General features: G+C 40.3%; 1 protein-coding gene across 10 annotated transcripts in view; it reads right to left on the bottom strand.

Annotated features, from left to right (window-relative positions):
• Sh (Potassium voltage-gated channel protein Shaker) overlaps positions 1-17,498 on the bottom strand; it is a 165,296-nt gene that overhangs the window by 56,265 nt on the left and 91,533 nt on the right. For 3 of the 10 annotated variants that reach the window (XM_089265090.1, XM_089265093.1, XM_089265092.1), the window contains exon 2: positions 4,069-4,556. The exons of the other annotated variants lie outside the window; for them this stretch is intronic. In XM_089265090.1, coding sequence (XP_089121216.1) covers positions 4,069-4,250 — 182 coding nt within the window. In that variant the 5' untranslated portion in view covers positions 4,251-4,556. The remainder of the gene's footprint in view (positions 1-4,068; positions 4,557-17,498) is intronic. 10 annotated transcript variants of the gene reach the window in all.

Below are 17,498 nucleotides of genomic sequence, written 5' to 3'. Positions count from 1 at the left end.
TTGCACACACGCACACACACACACACACACACACACACACACACACTCACATATGCCGCTGTTTAACCGTTGCCCAGCAGCAAAATTCCTTTTATGCTACTTCTCTCTTTCGCTCTCATGGCAGCAGCAGCAGTGGTACATACATAGCTGCTGTGTATGCCTATGTGTGTGTGAGTGTGTGCCTTGCTCTCTAATATATGTGACTGTAAGCATGCTGCTGTGTGTGTGTGTGTATGTGTTAGTGTGATTGCTTTTTATGGCTCTGGGAGTTTTGTGTTGCAGTTTTGTTTTCCTTTTTCCTTTTTTTTTTTGCAAATGCAGCAGCAGCAGCAGCACGTGACGTCACACACATACAGATCCAGGCTGAGGAGAGCAAGAGAAGAGCGTATATGTGTAAATTGCAGCTGCGTTTTGGGCATGTTTAATGTAATTACCAAAAGGCTTTCAATGCACACGAGCATTAAAGTCAGCATCACTTGACAAACACACACACACACACACACACACACACACACACACACACACATTCAGGCACACTCTCAACGACTCTAGTTGTGCTTGGCTGCATGCCAAAAATATCATTCTATAAAATACGAGTTTAAGCACAAAGCCAAAGTCCAATAAGAAACTTCGAAATGTACGCCAAGGCAGCGGCCGCTGTTGTTCTGATTGTTGTTGTTGTTGTTGTTCTTGGTGCTGCTGAGTTTTGGGGCAGGCTTTTGAAAAATACATGGCTCGCTACATGCTGCATGGCGCCAAAGTGGCAGCAGCGCTGTCAGCGTCTCTGTCGCAGCCGCCACTCAGCGAGCGACAGAGAGAAAAAACAAAACGAAGCTGAAGCGAAAATAAAGCGGAAAATAAAAGTAAAATGAATAAATAACCAGCAAGCCTCTATGCGGCCGTCCACTGTGGTCGTCGACTAGCAGATGCCCTACAAATTGACTCGGTTTCTCTTATAGAAATAGTGTGAAGCTAGAGAAACTTGAACTGACTGGAAGAAATCCTATGGCCACTAGGTTGGCTCGCCGAGTTTCTTCTGCCTCAATTCCTTTCTCTCTCGAGTAACTGCATCACTGGTGAATCTCTTCAACCCAGACTTGATTACAGTTTAACTGATAACGTACGACAGGGATGGAGTGAAAGCAAATCGAGCTGCCTTGATTTTTATGCTGACTTTATGATGGCACAAACTGAATCATTGCAGAGTTTCTGAGGTAACTAAAGTTTGATAATCATTTTGATCGATTTTGCGACAATGTTATCGAGCTATCGATTGCTTAAATCTAAATCATATTTGTTTATTCTGATTTCTGAAGAAACATATTCTTCGTTGGCTTTTATGGGAAGCGAAGCGCATGAATATTGAGCTAAATCTCCTAATTAATATTCCTTGTTTTTTTTTTTTTTTTTTTTTTTTTTTTTTTATTAATATAAAATATGATTTATTTATTGAAATTAAATGATATGATATATTTATTGTAGATTGAGAAATTCCCTTTTCAAAAAGGTATATGTTAATGTATTATATTTAACATACATATACACAAAAAATATATACATAAACAATAAATAGGTTCAAGGTATAAACAAAAATATAAATTTTGGCGTTACTTTAATATTCGATTATGTATATATACATATATATAGTTTTGGAAGCTATTTTTTTGCCTAAAGCATAAAAGTTGTTTAAGCTTCCCACTTTCAGTGGACGCGGAGTCTAAATTTGTTGAGCTGCAAAGTTTTTACAACTTTTGCTTAAACTTGAATAACTCCAGTGCACTGCGCGGCATCAGCTCAAACTCTCTCTCTCTCTCTCTCTCATTTCGTTTTATTCGTTTTTCGCATTGCAACTCGATTTGGTTTTTATTATTTACTTTGATATAAAAATAAAAAAAAAACATGTTGTTACTGCTTGGCCTTGCTTTACAGATCTCGCTCAATTTGGCAGCTACAGCTATGAGATTATTCGCATGAGCCAGAGGATGGATTTGGAAGGAGGAGAGATGCAAGCACCATGAATATCTGTAAACTCTTAGCTTTAAACCTCCCATATCGCAATGCCAATTCTAAACAAACTCTCTACAGATATACATATATGAAAATAATGTGTATTATAAGGAGATTAAATATGTAATCTATCTATATTACATCTCTCCGTTTTCGTGTGTCGTAGTTGCTGCCACAGTCGATATACCCCGTTTCGATCAACTTTAATCCTCTAAAGGGCGTAAAAACATTCTGTTTGCAGTTGTTGTTTCAGATGCTGGCGTTGCACAAATATATGCGCCCATATAAATGCAGCTGCAATTGGCTGACGTGAACATGCATGCATGCATATAGTGTTTTGCTTATGTGTCTGTAATTATAAATGTATCTCAATCTGCATCTGTGAATGTATCTGTGGCTGCATCTGTATCTCAATCTGTTTTTATTTTTGCCATCTGCATCCGCAGTAATGTGCATGTCCTGCAGGTGCAAAGGCCCCGGCTTTATATCGCATAGCAAAACCAACGGACAGCTAGACAGCCAGCGCCAGAGATAGGGATCGAGAGAGAAGGCAAAAATAGTTTGCAGCCCTCAAAGGCTGAAAGTTTATTTGAAATTTGCATTGCAACATTTTCATTGTTCATTGAAATTTATTTGCAAATATTTTGATACATGAGAACATGCCATACGCTCCACACGAGTGCGCTTGACAATATACTGAAATGCATTGAAAGACACTTTAATGGAAATATTATTTGAGGCGTTTTTGGAAAGCCAATCAGAGCTGCAGGCAGAGAGCTTGAAGGGAGTGGCAGGGCTTGTGTATGAATGCTTTAGCAAAAATGCTTTATTCAATTATTGAAAAATCTTTACAAAACCAAGTCTGTGCAATCATCTTGCTTTTAGCCTTCCATATCTTAATTACTGATCAGATTAAAGGTTCATTCGAATTATAATTAGGCTCTTTCGAAATAGATTGCTTACAACATGTTGAACAGAAGATGATTCAATCTTTGAATATGCGAGTAATTTCCAATTTTATCTACCTATATAGATGCATACATATATATTTATAATGTATTTGCATAACGAGGGTATTGAGTAGGTTTAGGGGCAGCTTCTATCAACTGGAATTGTTTTACTCTAAGCAGTTGGACTCATTCTTGCAATCAATCGCTGATTGATTAACGGTAATATATATTCCTTCTTTCAGAGCATACAGCACTGATACCCGTTACACTTGTGAACGCACACATTAGATTATTATTTTCCCACCTCGTTTCATACAGCTCAGCTCTTTCTCTCTCTCTCTCTCTCTATCTCTTCCCTTCATCTTTCTTCCCCTCTTTCTATCTGCCACCTTTATATACATATATATATATATCTTTATCTATCTCATCTATCAGTCTAGCTCTCCCTTTTTCGTTTATTCTCTCCGTTTTCGCTTAGTTTGTCCATCTCCCTCTATATATATACATTTATATATATGTATATCGTTCTATGTATACATATATCTCCCTATATATCTTTCTTTACTCCTCTTTCACTCACTTTCTCTGACTCTCTCTCTATATCTCCCCCTATTTCTCTATCTCTATCTCTCTCATTATCTTTCTTTCTATCTCTCTCTCTCTCTCTCTCTCTCTCTCTCTCTCTTTATGTCTCTCCCATCCTCTCCCACCTTCTCTCTCCCTCTCATTCTTTCTCTATTTCTCTATATATCTCTCTCTATCACTTTCTATCTCTATTTTTCTGACTCATTCCCTCACCAGCTCGCCTTAGATAAAAGTCTGCCTCATTGTGTTTTGAGTTTCGAATTCTTTATTTTTATGCTACGCATGCACATTTACGAGAATAAAGAGTCTATTGGCCTGATGCTCCTTCTAGGGACGTAGCAAATTCAAAAATATCTCAAAAACATTAAAGCTTATATCAGATCTGCTCAGGCTTCAATGCTTACAAGTTCGATATTTTATTGAAATGTGAATTGGATGAGTGAATCGTATATCATAATATCATATACGCATCTGAATAAATAAGAATAAATATGTTTGAGTTTAATTTAGGGAGTGTGAAGCATACCCATAGCCATCGAGAGAGTTGCGCTGCTGTTGCTGCTCCCTTAGCTGCAATTTGCGCTCGGCAATCTTCTTCTGCTCCTCCTTCTGCTCGAGCTGTTCCTTTTGGTGCTGCTGCTGCTGCTGCTGCTTCTTGCGGTGCTGTCGATCCTCGCCGAGGCCGTACAGGCCAGCAACGGCGGCCATGGCAGCAGCTCACTAACAATTGTTGCTGTTGTGTTGCTGCAACGGCAACTGCTGCTGCTGCTGCTGCTGCTGCTGCTTCTAGAGGCAGCTCAGCAATCGTGGCGCCACTTCTGGCATTGAAGTGTGGCGCTCTCTGATCTGCTGCTGCTGCTGCTGCTGCTGCTACTGATTGATATTGTTGATGTTGTTGTTGTGGCTGTTGCTGTCTCGCTGGCTGTTGCTGTTGTTGTTGTTAGAGTCGTTGTGGTTGCTGTTGCCATCTTTATGCACTTAACTCATTCACATATCATAGCTCGCGACTCGCAACTGCAACATATGCGGCATTAATTTATTGCTGCCACCGCTGCTCGGTCTCCGCTTGCAACACTCGCCCCGCCCCGCTCCCACAAGGCCGCCTGCTGCCCTCGCTGGTGGCTGGCGCCAAGCAGTCGACTCTCGGTTTCGGTTTCGGTTTCTGTTTCAGTTTTCTTTTGGCTCTTGCTGATTTACGCTTTGTTTTCGCTTTCGGCTGCAGCCGCAGAGCACAAAAAGTGGCATGCAACATGACAGACTTGAGCCTTGAGTGCTGCCACAGTGGCTGCCCCAGTGGCTGCTTCGGCTCTTGCCGCTGCTGCTACTCGCCACATCAATTTTTCGTTGTCTGCAGAAATCGCTGCATACCTTGCGGCGCCGCAGCAAAACTTTTCTTTTGCCCGCGTTTTCTGCGCAGAAATCAATTAGCAGCCTTACCCCACCTACCCACGCCCTCACCCTTGCCACCACAATTGGCGCACATTTATGGCCCGATTATGTGGCAAGACCCCGGGCGTTACGTAAACTTCAAAGTGCGTTGCGTAAAAAGACGGTCATAAATAGCTGGCGTCGCTCCGTAACATGTTAATGTTAATCTTCATGTTAATGCGCCTGTTAATGATGCAACTCCTAGCAGAGCACAACAACAACAATTGCCGCTGCTGCTGCTGCTGCTGTTTCAACTAATTGCAATAATTGTTGGCGTATCGCGGCAATTTCCATACCAATCGAGCGCCGCATAAATAAATGCAAGCATATCAAATCGAATCGCTGGCCCAGCTAAACACACACGCACTCATCGAGCTCAGCAAAGCAAACAATGTGAATGTGAAATGAACATTATCTCGCATTGAATCAGTGGCAATTTATGTTCGATTACAGAGAGTAAAGTAGCAGCTAAAAACAGAAATAGATATAGCCAGAGTGAGAGAGGGAGCGAGAGAGAGAGAGATAGCGAGTGGGACTGCTGACAGTGTGTCAAATTGATAAAAGACCTGCTTAAAAGTACAAAACAATTGCACAGAGCTCAGATGCAACAACTCAGATACAACCAGATACGTTGAGAGTTGAGCTCGACTGAAGTGGGCGTGGTTAAGTGGCATGTTGCAAGCATGCAATGTACATTATGTTTATATTTCAGGCTCGCAACGTCGCGACGTGCGCCGAGCAGGCCATAAGTCTTGAGTGAGCCGTGCGGCCGAGGCAGACCTTAAAATAAACATGGCTGCGAGAGATGGGCGTGTACTATGGGCGAGTAGAGAGTGGAACGAAGCCCAAGCAAATATCAATCAGAGAAGTGCGTCAGAAAAGGCATCACGGAATATGTGAGCTCAGCCAGGGGCAGGCACGAGCACATGTCTGACGGCCGGGCGAGATAAGCTAGAGATTTCATTAAGGGGCAGCCAATGGAATGACCGCTTATTGCTTACAGATAGTGCGAGCTCAAAAACACTCGGAGATGTGCTTATATCATGTGTTTAAGCTCAATCAAACATCAAATAAATTTCATTACTGGTAACTCATTCAGAACTCATCCACCTTATTCATCTCATTTCGTCACCAATTCTTAGAGCAAATTTAGCGTGCCATCTATCCCTTTAATTCCACTAACTCTCTTCATCTTTCCACTTTTTAACATAACTCAATATCTTCACTATGTATATATTTGGATTATCTCTCTACTCATGGGCAGATTGACAATTAGACATAATAAAGAGTTCCCTGAAAGTCTTTTTCAAGTCGAAAATAAGGGAACGAACGTGAAAAAGGCTCCCCACATTAACGGTTGCCCAGGGCGCCGTTGAGGGTAAATTCGATCTAGCCCCAATAAAAATTATTTATACCTTGTTAAATTCAGCCGATAATTAAATATATTCTGTCATATATATTTTAAATATTTTATTTAGCTTTTTATACCCTGAACCCATTGAAAATGGGAAATCAGGGTATAATGGTTTTGTTGAAATGTATGTAACAGGCAGAAGGAGGCGTGGCAGACCCCACAAAGTATATATATTCTTGATCAGCACGACGAGCTGAGTCGATTTGGCCCTGTCCGTCTGTCTGTCTGTCCGTCCGTCCGTCTGTCCGTATGTATGAACGCGTCGATCTCAGAAGATATAAGAGCTAGAGACTTTTTTTTAAATGTCGGTATATATCGCGCGCATATCAAGTTTATCACTAAAAAACGATAACTCATTCCGATATTTTTTTATCGATAAAAAACCTTATCGAAAGTCAGTTAAAAAATTATATCTCCTACATCATGATAGCTAGAGTGTCCAAATTTTAAATATATATTAAGACGTATTTTATACAATTTCGGTTTTTGTTAAAATTTACCCCCCGCCCTTATATTCACCCCCTCACCCTCATCTTTGTAGAAGTCGTATATCAAATACTAGAGACTTGTGCTTCGGTATACACATATATTTATACATCATGATTACGTTCTGAAAGTTTCATTACGATCGTACGTCTAGAAATTAAATTATTCCACAAATAAGTTCTCATAATATCGCCAACACTGCAGCGCAACCTAAGCGCAATCGCCTGTATATGCGTGTGTGTGTGTGTGTGTGTGTGTGTGTGCGTGTGTTTGTTTGTATGCGTGTGTGTGTGTGTGTGTGTGTGTGTGTGTGTGCGTGTGTATGTGCGGATTATTATTGAAATATCAGTTGCTCGAAGGGTTCAGGGGATATCGTAGTCGAGCAGTCTCGACTAGAGCTTTCTTACTTGGTTACTATGAATTGTCTCAATTAAGCCACGTTGCATATGTCTATGATCCATTCATATTTTATTGTATATAACTTTCACTTTTAACATTACGTTTTTAATTAAAGCTTGCCTACCTATCTAACAGAAAGCAATTGAATATATATTTTAAGATTAAGAAACAATGAGATTAGATAATTATATATTAAGTCAATATTTGGTCCAAGAGGTCTTGAGATTGATGGCTCTTGAGTCTTTTTCTTCATATGCGGGTCGTATCTCTGGAGATCTTTTTTTTCCTTTATCTATCAGATTCTTTATCTAATAGATAACAAATTTCTCTATATAGTTTTGGAATTCTAGTTCGATATTTCAGCTATTTGCAGGGTACAGGAGTGCAACACTATTTATCACAAGACAATTTCATTAATTTTATATGGGAAATTTCTGTAGCAATTCAACAGAAATTTTCTTTCTATTTTTGGAGTACTAGTTCCTGCCTCGTTGTAGTGCCAAGTAAACCGATCCCAGACAAACTGTTTCTCTAGTTTCTCCAGGTGTCCGTATCACATTCTCATTTCATTTGTCAAGCGACTTGAGTAGAGCGAAAACTCTTTAAAACAATACCGAAATGATAGCGAATCACAGGTTAACGGCGTTCGATCAGGTGGCACGCGCTCGCCGTCGCAGGTGACAACGTGTAACCCAAGCGGGCAGCGTTTAATGGACCACAGGCTCAGGTGTGGGCGGGGGGCGGTGTCGCACCAGCTCGGGAGGGGGCAATCCCTGGGTATTTGGGGCGGGTGGTCAGTGGCTGGCACTTGTCGTTGGTTTTGCTGGCGCAATGAAAATTGCTTCCGTGTCGAAATTGAGTTAACAATGCTCGGCTGCCTGTTCGTCAGGTTGCCGTGTGGCAAGTGGCAAGTGGCAAGTGGCTGGTGGCTGGTGGCATGTGCCAAGTGCTAAGAGAAAATCGTATATATATGTATGTGTGTGTGTGTGTGTGTGAGCTGCAGGTGGAACTGCTCCCATTTGGCATGTCGCGAGCCATTCTATTGATTTATGCGCCCCACACATCACGTATACGACGAGCTGTACAGTATTAAGTGCATGGCTTACACTGCAATGCCAAACACTTGCATCAGCGTCGACGTAAGCGTATTAGCTTGCAAACCGATTCCCACCCAGTTTCAAGTGCAAGTCCAAGCACCCACCCAGGGTTATGTGCTGGCCGTGCGAGAGCTGGGAGCGGGGCCCTTGGGCCCACTCAAGGTCAGGGTCAGTGGTAAGCCTAAACTGAATAAGAACGAGAGCCAGAGACAGAAGAAAGTAAGATAGAGAGAGAGAGAGAGAGAGAGAGGCAGAGAGAGCGTGACAAGAGGAGAGAGTGAGACAGCACGACAATGGGCAGTCCATTAGAGGCGGTCACTGCATTAATGTGTGTGCGGGTGGGCGTGGCTGGGTGTTGTGGCATGTGCATATTAGTTTGTGCGTGTGGGCTGTACTAGTGATGGGTCATCATCATTCGCTTGTGCACTTATATCTGTCATGCTGTGTATCGATATTTATCGGTAGTTCAACTATTTTTAGGAATATAAAGTTGGATTATATAAATCCTTTAGCTTCGAACTTTTGTTGGTGCATTAGTAATGGACCATGTCTCTCGATATTTACTGGTTATATTTACCATGTGCAGTAACATATTTATTTTGGATATTTTCTATTTCTACACACATTAGTGATACGTCATAATATTTGATTCACGACTATTTACATGTCAGTCTCCAATATATATATATCGTTATTTATCGATCACTTTTAGCTTGTACTACAGTACAGTGAAACAGTCCACAAGTATCTCTGGATATCTACATTTCGTTCATAGGCATTATTGCTATGTTATCAGCATTTCCTAATCTTTTCATAATTATCTTTCTGCCGATCGATATTTATAGAATATATTTATATGAACAGGAACAGGATGAAATGTATTATATGAATTTAAGATTTCGATATCGATTATTATTGCAATTAACACCATTTTTCAATATTTTATGTATATTAGTCGATGATCGATGATCCCACTAATTCTATAACATACAACCATACAGATTTCCAATTTCATTTATTCACCATAATAATTCCTATCGTTTTTCCTACATTTTTCATATGAAATTTAAATCAATTTTCGATCATTTTTTGTCTGCCCTTCTCTGACATTGATTCATATCTTAAATCAGAAGTTCAATTGAGTGCACATCACACAATCGATAGTTAGAGGATAATTGATTTTCCCCCACTGCTTTGTTCGCGTATCTCACGCGAGTATCGCAAGGATGCCATCTCTAGTGTACTTGGAGCATCATCAATGCTCATCAACATTATCATTAACATTAATATGCTGCGGTTATCGCAGCTGCCGCTGCCGCTGCATCTCAGCTCGTGCAGCTCGTTATTAAATTAGAATCAACTAAATTAAATGAGAGTGTGCACACGTCTGAGTGTGTGTCTGTGTGTATGAGAGTCTGTGTGTGTGTGTGTGTGTGGGTGGGCGGGTGTACGGTTGTGCATGTGTGCAAGTGTTCAAGCAGAAAATAAGCGTCGAAGCGCATCCAGGCAAGCAATGAGTAGTCACCCACAGCCATTGCCCATCTCTCACACCCACTGCACACCGCGAACCGCCCACCAACCACCGCCCACCGCCCATCGCTCGTGCTCCGTCTGACCTCTGGCAGCTATCGTCAGCCCGCTTAGCCCCCTTAACAGCCAAAGCTTTTAATTGAGCTCTGCGCTAATTTGAAACCAACGACGCGGCTCTCATTGGCCAAAAGTGCGAAAGAGAGGGAGAGAGAGAGAGAGGGAGAGCGAACGGGAATGAGTGGATACAGCTGCTGCTGTAAGAGTTTTACGAGTGGCCACATAATGCGTATTTAATGCGCCTTAAGCGGCCAACCTTTCCAACAGGTAAAAAGGCAATCCCCGAAAAAAGGAGAAGGAAAAGTCAGGTGATAAGAAGACATAAACACAGAGGCTGAGCGAGTGCCAGAAGAAGGGAATGAGAGAGAGACAGAGACAGAGAGAGACAGAGAGAGAGAGAGAGAGAGAGAGAGAGAGAGAGAGATGCATGCATCAGTGCTGGGTAATTAATGTTTATGAATCATAAATCTGTCAGCTGCCAAACGCTCAAACTAATGGGAGCTCTGAACGGCAACAACAACAACAATGAGAACAACAATAGGAACAACGACAACAACAACAATTTGCAATACTCATCGAATAATAATTAAAAGTCCAATGAAAATTCATTTGGTTCACCGCATCGTTCCGCACAGTTTTAGCTATTTTTAGCTAGCTTTGCGGTATTTTTCATTAACGGGGACATATTTATAGTATATGTATATATGTATATGTATGGACATATTTATAGTATGAGCATGTACCATGAATATGTGTGTATAGATGTACGTGCGAAGTGGGATAAATTGAATTAAAAGAGAAAATTCATTTGAGCTGCGCATTTTAACCATTTAAATTTAAAGTTTTATGAATCACATGAATTTTTATTCAATGGAAAAATCTTTAATTTGTTTTCAATATGTCTTTGAGATTTGTATGTGGCCAATTTCCTACTGATGCATACTTTGTATTAATGGCACCCTATGACAATGAGAAATTGGGGTAAATGGGTTTTGCTAAATATATGCAACAGGCAGAAGGAGGCGGGAGATGATCAGGTAAGGAGCTGAGTAGTGGTGGCATGATTATGATGCACAATAATGGATTATTTCGTGTTCTTTGGCGATTAACTAAAGCCATAATCGATAAAAATAATCGTATCGGTATCTAGACTAACTTAAGATTGTTTCTGTTACGAAAAAGAGGAGCAGATGGACCACCGTACATCTTTCAATGGTGTTTCTTTTGAATTATAGACTTAATGAATTAATATTTATAGATTTGAGCATTTCACAGATATGCATACAATACAATGTCTTAAGAAAACATTTTAAAATAGCATTCGATTAACAATTAATCGATTATTTTAATCGATTAATAAATGATATATGCCATGACTTAAGCTTGACCATATCGGGCTGTCCGTATGGGTTGACCCGTCGATCTCAGAGCATATAAAAGCTAAAAATATTTTTTATAGGTCCCCACCTATGAAACCGATAATTATTCTATTATCAAAGCGTTCAGTGCATCTCATAGTCGACTCGACTAGAGCTGCCTTACTTATTCAAAATAATTTAATTAAAATATTTTTTTTTTAAGTTGAGTCTATATTCGACTGAGGCTAAGCACGTAATAAGCTGTAGCTGGCATCTCTAGTCAGCGTTTGAGATTTTACTGCAGGAAATTTGCCATATTTATAAAATTTTCGTACATATAATTTCACTGTGATTCGTTTTCAGTTAAGTTTTAGGTCAGATTCAACACACTTGATAGTCATTGAAGGGTAAGCACTCAAGTAGCAGCATTTTGTATCTCTGGTCAGCCTTCTGCCAAGCTAATACTTGAATATAGTTTTACTATAAATTGTTTTACTTGAAACTTGAATACAGTTTTACTGCAAATTGTTTTATTGTCATGGTTACGCTGAGCACACTTTAGTGAGTGCCGAGACTTAAGGCTTAATTGGATTCGCTTGGCCTCAACTCTCAGACAGTGGATTCTGCGAAACGTTCGAGTAGCAGCATCTCTTGGTCAGCATCTCCAGTTGGGTTTCAATAGCCGCTTTATTAAAAGCATATTTGCAAATTTGTCCAGTGGAAGCACCCACAAGTATTCATTAGCATTTCATAGAACTTTAGCTCTCCCTCTCTCTATCTGTCTATCTCCCTCCTTCTATATATAGTAATAACTAAAAATAGAGCAAAAAATTGTCAAACTGACGGCAGAAAACAAAGAAAAATCCTTTGAAATGCGCCGAAAGCAGTGTAATGATCCCATAGGATATTCCCGTCTCATGCTGAGCTTGCCCGCTGAGCTGCTGTGATTATTCGTGTAATTTATGCTGTGACAGCGTGCCGTCTCTCTCTCTCTCTCTCTCTTTGTCTCTCTCTCTCTCTCTCTCTCTCTCTCTCTCCCTCTCTCTCTGTATTCTAATATGCAGCGCGTTTTCCGCATTTTCCGCGAAACGCTTTGAAACAACAAACAAAACATGTGCATAATTTATACGCATTATAAAAGGACCGCACCGAAACAGTTGCTCTATGTTTATGTAGTATATTTGTATGTATGTATGTATGTATGTGTGTGTGTGTGTGTATATATATGTAGTGCAGAGCCCAATCTGCCGCTTAAATATAGCCCATGGCATTGGCTTCGCTGACCCCGATCCCCCAACCCGCTGCCACCCTTCAGCCCCGCCCCCCGCCGTCCACTCCCCAAGGTGCCATAAAGAACTTTGTGAGCTTCGCTACAGCTATGCACAAATTTATTGTTCTATTGCAAAGAGAGGGTCGTCATTATTTATAAACCTGACTTCTGGACTGTGCGCCGGCCCGGGGAGTGCAGCAGCAGAGCGGCTTCCCTCCTCAGATCAGCCATCGTGCCAAGAGGGGGCGTGGCCGTCACCATGGCTCTGCTGATTGATGGACGAGCATTTGATGTGGCCAGCACAGTTGCAGCGGCAAATCGCGAATGGCTAACACGGCTTTGCGCCCAAATGTATGCTATGGATTTTTTTTGGCTTTGCTTTCAGATCAACAGCTGAGGACATATTGATTGATATTGTTATTGATGTTGAGCATCTGGCAATCTGAATGATGATTTTATAATGGAGAAGAGTTCAATCGACTGCAGCGAATACGCTTGAAGGTGCTACAGTTGGAGAGTCACAGTGAACTACAGTTTGGGAGAGATAACATGAAGTTATGGTCGTCGGGAAAGAGTTCTAGTGTCTGAAACTTCATAATTATTTATTATGCAGTTTTAAAGTCACAAAGAGAATGAGAGAGTGGAAGATAAGAAAGAGAGAGAGGGAAATATCAATATGCATACCTTGAGAGGCACTGCACTTGTCTATATATAAAAGTTTGATTCTCTCTATAGCTTTATAGAAACTTCATTAATTTTTGATTTGATGCAGCAAAGTAAAGTGAAAAGATCACAGCTTTACAAGCACTGCATACTATACTCGAATTCCGGATTCAAGCTTTGATGAAAACAGTTTCGCCAGCAAGAGTTGTAAGCCTAACGTTTCTAGATTCATACGACTCTCAATGCCTGTCAATTCAATGTTTAGCTGAGAACAGGGCATTAGGCCTGCCTTCTGACTGGAACAACAGAAAACCATTTCCGTTTTTCTTTTCATTTCTTTGTTACCTCCACCTACACGCCCACCCCCCATCCCCCGCAACCTTCATGCCTCCTGCCACTCTATCGCTGTGTCTATCTCATTTACAAATATATGGGAATACAACAAATTTATCGATTAGTAGCAGTCAGAGAAAGGGCACGACAGCAAATTGGAATTGACAGACAAACGCCAACAAATATCACAGCTGGGTAAATGTGTGCGTGTTCGTCTCTGTCTCTCTCTCTCTCTCTCTCTCTCTCTCTCTCTCTCTCTCTCTCTCTCACTCTGTCTATCAGTGTGTATGTGTGTGTGTGTGTGTCTGCAGGTAAACTTCAACATACCACGCTAGCAATGCCCCTCCCCACCCACCTCCCAACAACAAACTGAGTAAACAAACCAAAACGCTGAAAGGAAGTAAAAAAAAAGTCATTGGAAAATTTTTGCGCCAACGTTTATGACATTCAATTTATGGCTAAGTATGTGTGTGTATGTGTGTGTGTGTGTGTGTGTGTGCACGCTGCAAGCACTGCATAAACTATATACCAAATATGCATGCAACTACCACGCCCACTGGGGCAAACAGAGCTGATTTTTTATGGCTGAAATTCTTTGCATTTTCACTTTGAGGCAGACAGTCAAAGCTGTTGTTGTTGTTGCTGTTGCTGTTGCTGTTGCAGCGCTCAGTGTGGCATGCCACTGATACGTGCATAAGCATAAACAGCAGCTAACACCCAAACATGCCACATATCGATATTTTGTTAGCTCGTGCAAGCGTCAGCTTACGTGTCGCCAGGAAGCAAAGCGGAAGCTAAGCAGCTCTGTTATGCAACTGCTAAGCGCATAAGTCAACAGCTTATGTTACGGACTTGTCACATTAACATTGAACTGTTGCTTAACATTCATGCAGCGATTGTCTAGAGTAGACTACGCTTTCTTCTATCCATTTATGATTGCCCTGAGCCAGCTCAGATGCATAGCTCTAATGATGTACGTGGCTCTCTGTTAACTAACTGTTAAGCGCCAAAGTCAAGGGCTTATTTTACAGAATTGTCAAATTGACAGCATTAGACTAACAGTAATTTAACATAAATAAATTCAACGATTAAAGTCGGCGTTCATTTATGTCTCTAGTTTACTTGAATCTGTCTAAAAAGTCAGCAAATGAAGTGGAATTACAATTATTGTTATTCAATATATTTTTGCTTCGCTTAAAAAAATCATTCTACTTTCAGGAAGATTATGAAATCGCAAACTTTTACTTTGATCAGATCTACAATCATTTAAAATAATTTGGAATATTTTTCTTGAATTTCTATAAATCTCACTTATTATTAATTAATTTACATAACACAATCTTTTGTCCTCAGACTTTTCTTTGTTAGTGTGGACAGTCAAACAATTTCCTAATAATTTTCATTAGATAAATACTCAGAGATAAACTTGAACATATTTTCCAATATTGCATAAGCAATTATTTCAATTATTTAGTTACAACATTCATAGCCGAGCAAAATACCCAAAAGCCGCCCCAGTGCCAGGCTCAGTAATGAAAAGAATGTTTTGTGTCGTAAAGCTAAGTCGTTTCGGCTTTGTGCATGGATTCCTTAAAGTTAATGCTAGTTGGTTGAACGATTTTCATTTAGGAAGCTCGCATGGTGCGTGCGGCGTGCGGTGTGCGGTGTGTGGTGTGTGTGGGACTTAGCTAAAGCTACACGTGGTGTACACGGCGTATACGCAATTACGGCAAAACATTTAGTTCGAGGAGATTCAAGACAGCTGCAGCAGCTGCAGCAGATGGGACTAACGAATGCAGCTGCTGGCAATTAAAACAGTTGAACACAAATTGGGATTACAAGACAAAAGATAAGGGAGACAGAAAGCGAGAGAGAGAGAGAGGGGGGGCGAGAGCCGCAATGAATGGAAATACAAATTAAATTGAATATGTGTATTTGCATATTTATTGCATAAAAAACACATTTACTAATGGGAATTTTCAACATAAATAACAAGCACACAAAATTCACAGGAATGCAATCAAAAGTTGTAAGAGATAAGCCGAGAGAGATAGATAGAGAGAGAGAGAGAGCAAGAGAGAGATGGCATTGCAATCAACACGAATGCATATTTAAAGCGCCTATTGTCAGCAATATGAAAAGTTCAAAGGCTGAGGATATTTCTATGTATATTATATATGCTTATGCATGTATGCGTAGGCGTAGGAGAATAGGCAATCGGGCGAGGCAATGAGCTATTCGATTCGTTTCGACCCACTGAATAAATAATCATGAGGATAATTAGCCCACGACTCTCGTATAATTGACAAATCAATGGCCAAATCAACTTCAATGGGGTACATCATTCCAGTCGAACGCACAGAGAGAGCGCGAGAGAGAGAGAGAGACAGACAGGGGGGTATACATTAGCGCAATGGCTCAACAGCTAGAAAGAGCCTTAAAGCGAGGGTCGACAAAGCACTTAGCGTAGGTTTCTTAACAGCGAACAGAGGCTAAGCAGGCGTGTGAAATCGATTGAATGCGGGAGTCAAGTTGCAGGCCTGAAACACACTTATCGATAGCAATACCGATATTTGGAAGTTAGTTCAGTGATATGCAGAATGGGGCATTCGAAGCGTAGCTAAATTCAGCTGCTGTAGTTGCATATTATATTATGGAAATATTATATATGCCACTATTCTAAAATACTATTCATTTACACATCTTGCACTTGGATTCATATGCACATCAATTTTGTTAACCGAATTGGCTTTCGAATAGGTTCAAACTTCAGACTAACTTTACAAAAAATTAGTTTGAAATTTGCATATGTCCTTTATGAGCTTTTTGGACATATAACATATACTAATATATATATATAAATAGTGGTTCCTAGCGCACATTTAAGCTAAGGCTTAGTGATAAATGTACTATAGAGTATGAGGCAATAAGCTGCAATAAATAATTCTTTAAATAAAAAACAAACATTTATAATAACAATAATAATAATAGATTCATCGATGAGCTGTACTTCAAATATTTCTCTCTCGATATATTTTATAATCAGATTAACTTGCTAAAATGTTTCAAATTTAAGAATAATCGATGGACATATCGATAAAACATATTTATTGGGCTATGCTGAAATGAGTTGAAAACTTTTTCTAGAATAATTACTTGATAACAAAATCTGTCATTTTACACATTTCCTCAACCTAGCGTTGCCTGTATTTTGCTTTATGTATATCGATAACAGTATCGATATGTTTTGTTGGCCCTATAAGAGTTATAATTATAGATTATACAGATCACCAAGACCATCTATTAACCTGTTCACTATCCTGTCTACAATTCGCTTCCATCTAGAGTCTCTATATCGATTCACAAGCTATTGAAGTGCTTATACTTTACACAAATTTAGGTACATATACGCACATTAATTATTTGAAACACTTTGTGCTATTTTCATTTATATGCTGTTAGGTCTCAGCCTTGTTTATGGCTTATTAACTATAGAAGCGTTGCAGGTGCTTAGTCCGCCCTCGCATAATTAATATGCACATTATTTATTTGAGTTTTCGAGAGTTTCTAGAATTCGCTTACAGCTTGTCAAGCTGCCCGTTCGCACATGCTCGAAAGGGGGCCGGGGTGCTCGCTGGGGATCGGAGTTTGGTCATGCGGTTGGGGTTTTCAAATAAGTTTTTGGGGATTTTTTTTTTTATGTGCTTTTTATACTCTCAGTGCTGTGAAGCATTTGACCAACTTCCGTTAGCCTCCGTTTTCTGCAGTGCCCCAAAATGAGGAAATTGCAAAAGCCAGGACACACACACACACACACACACAGAGAGAATGAGAGAATGGGAGAGAGGACAAACTCATATGCCCGGAACCAATTTTTGCAACAACAATGTAACAAGTCTTATTGCTGACTCCAAGATGCCC

This window comes from Drosophila navojoa, chromosome X (genome assembly GCF_054131105.1).
Source record: "Drosophila navojoa isolate 15081-1374.11 chromosome X, UAZ_NAV_1.0, whole genome shotgun sequence".
Lineage (NCBI taxonomy): Eukaryota > Metazoa > Arthropoda > Insecta > Diptera > Drosophilidae > Drosophila > Drosophila navojoa.
The sequence above is the reverse complement of the archived record's forward strand: the minus strand, read 5'-3'. Positions and strand labels throughout refer to the sequence as shown.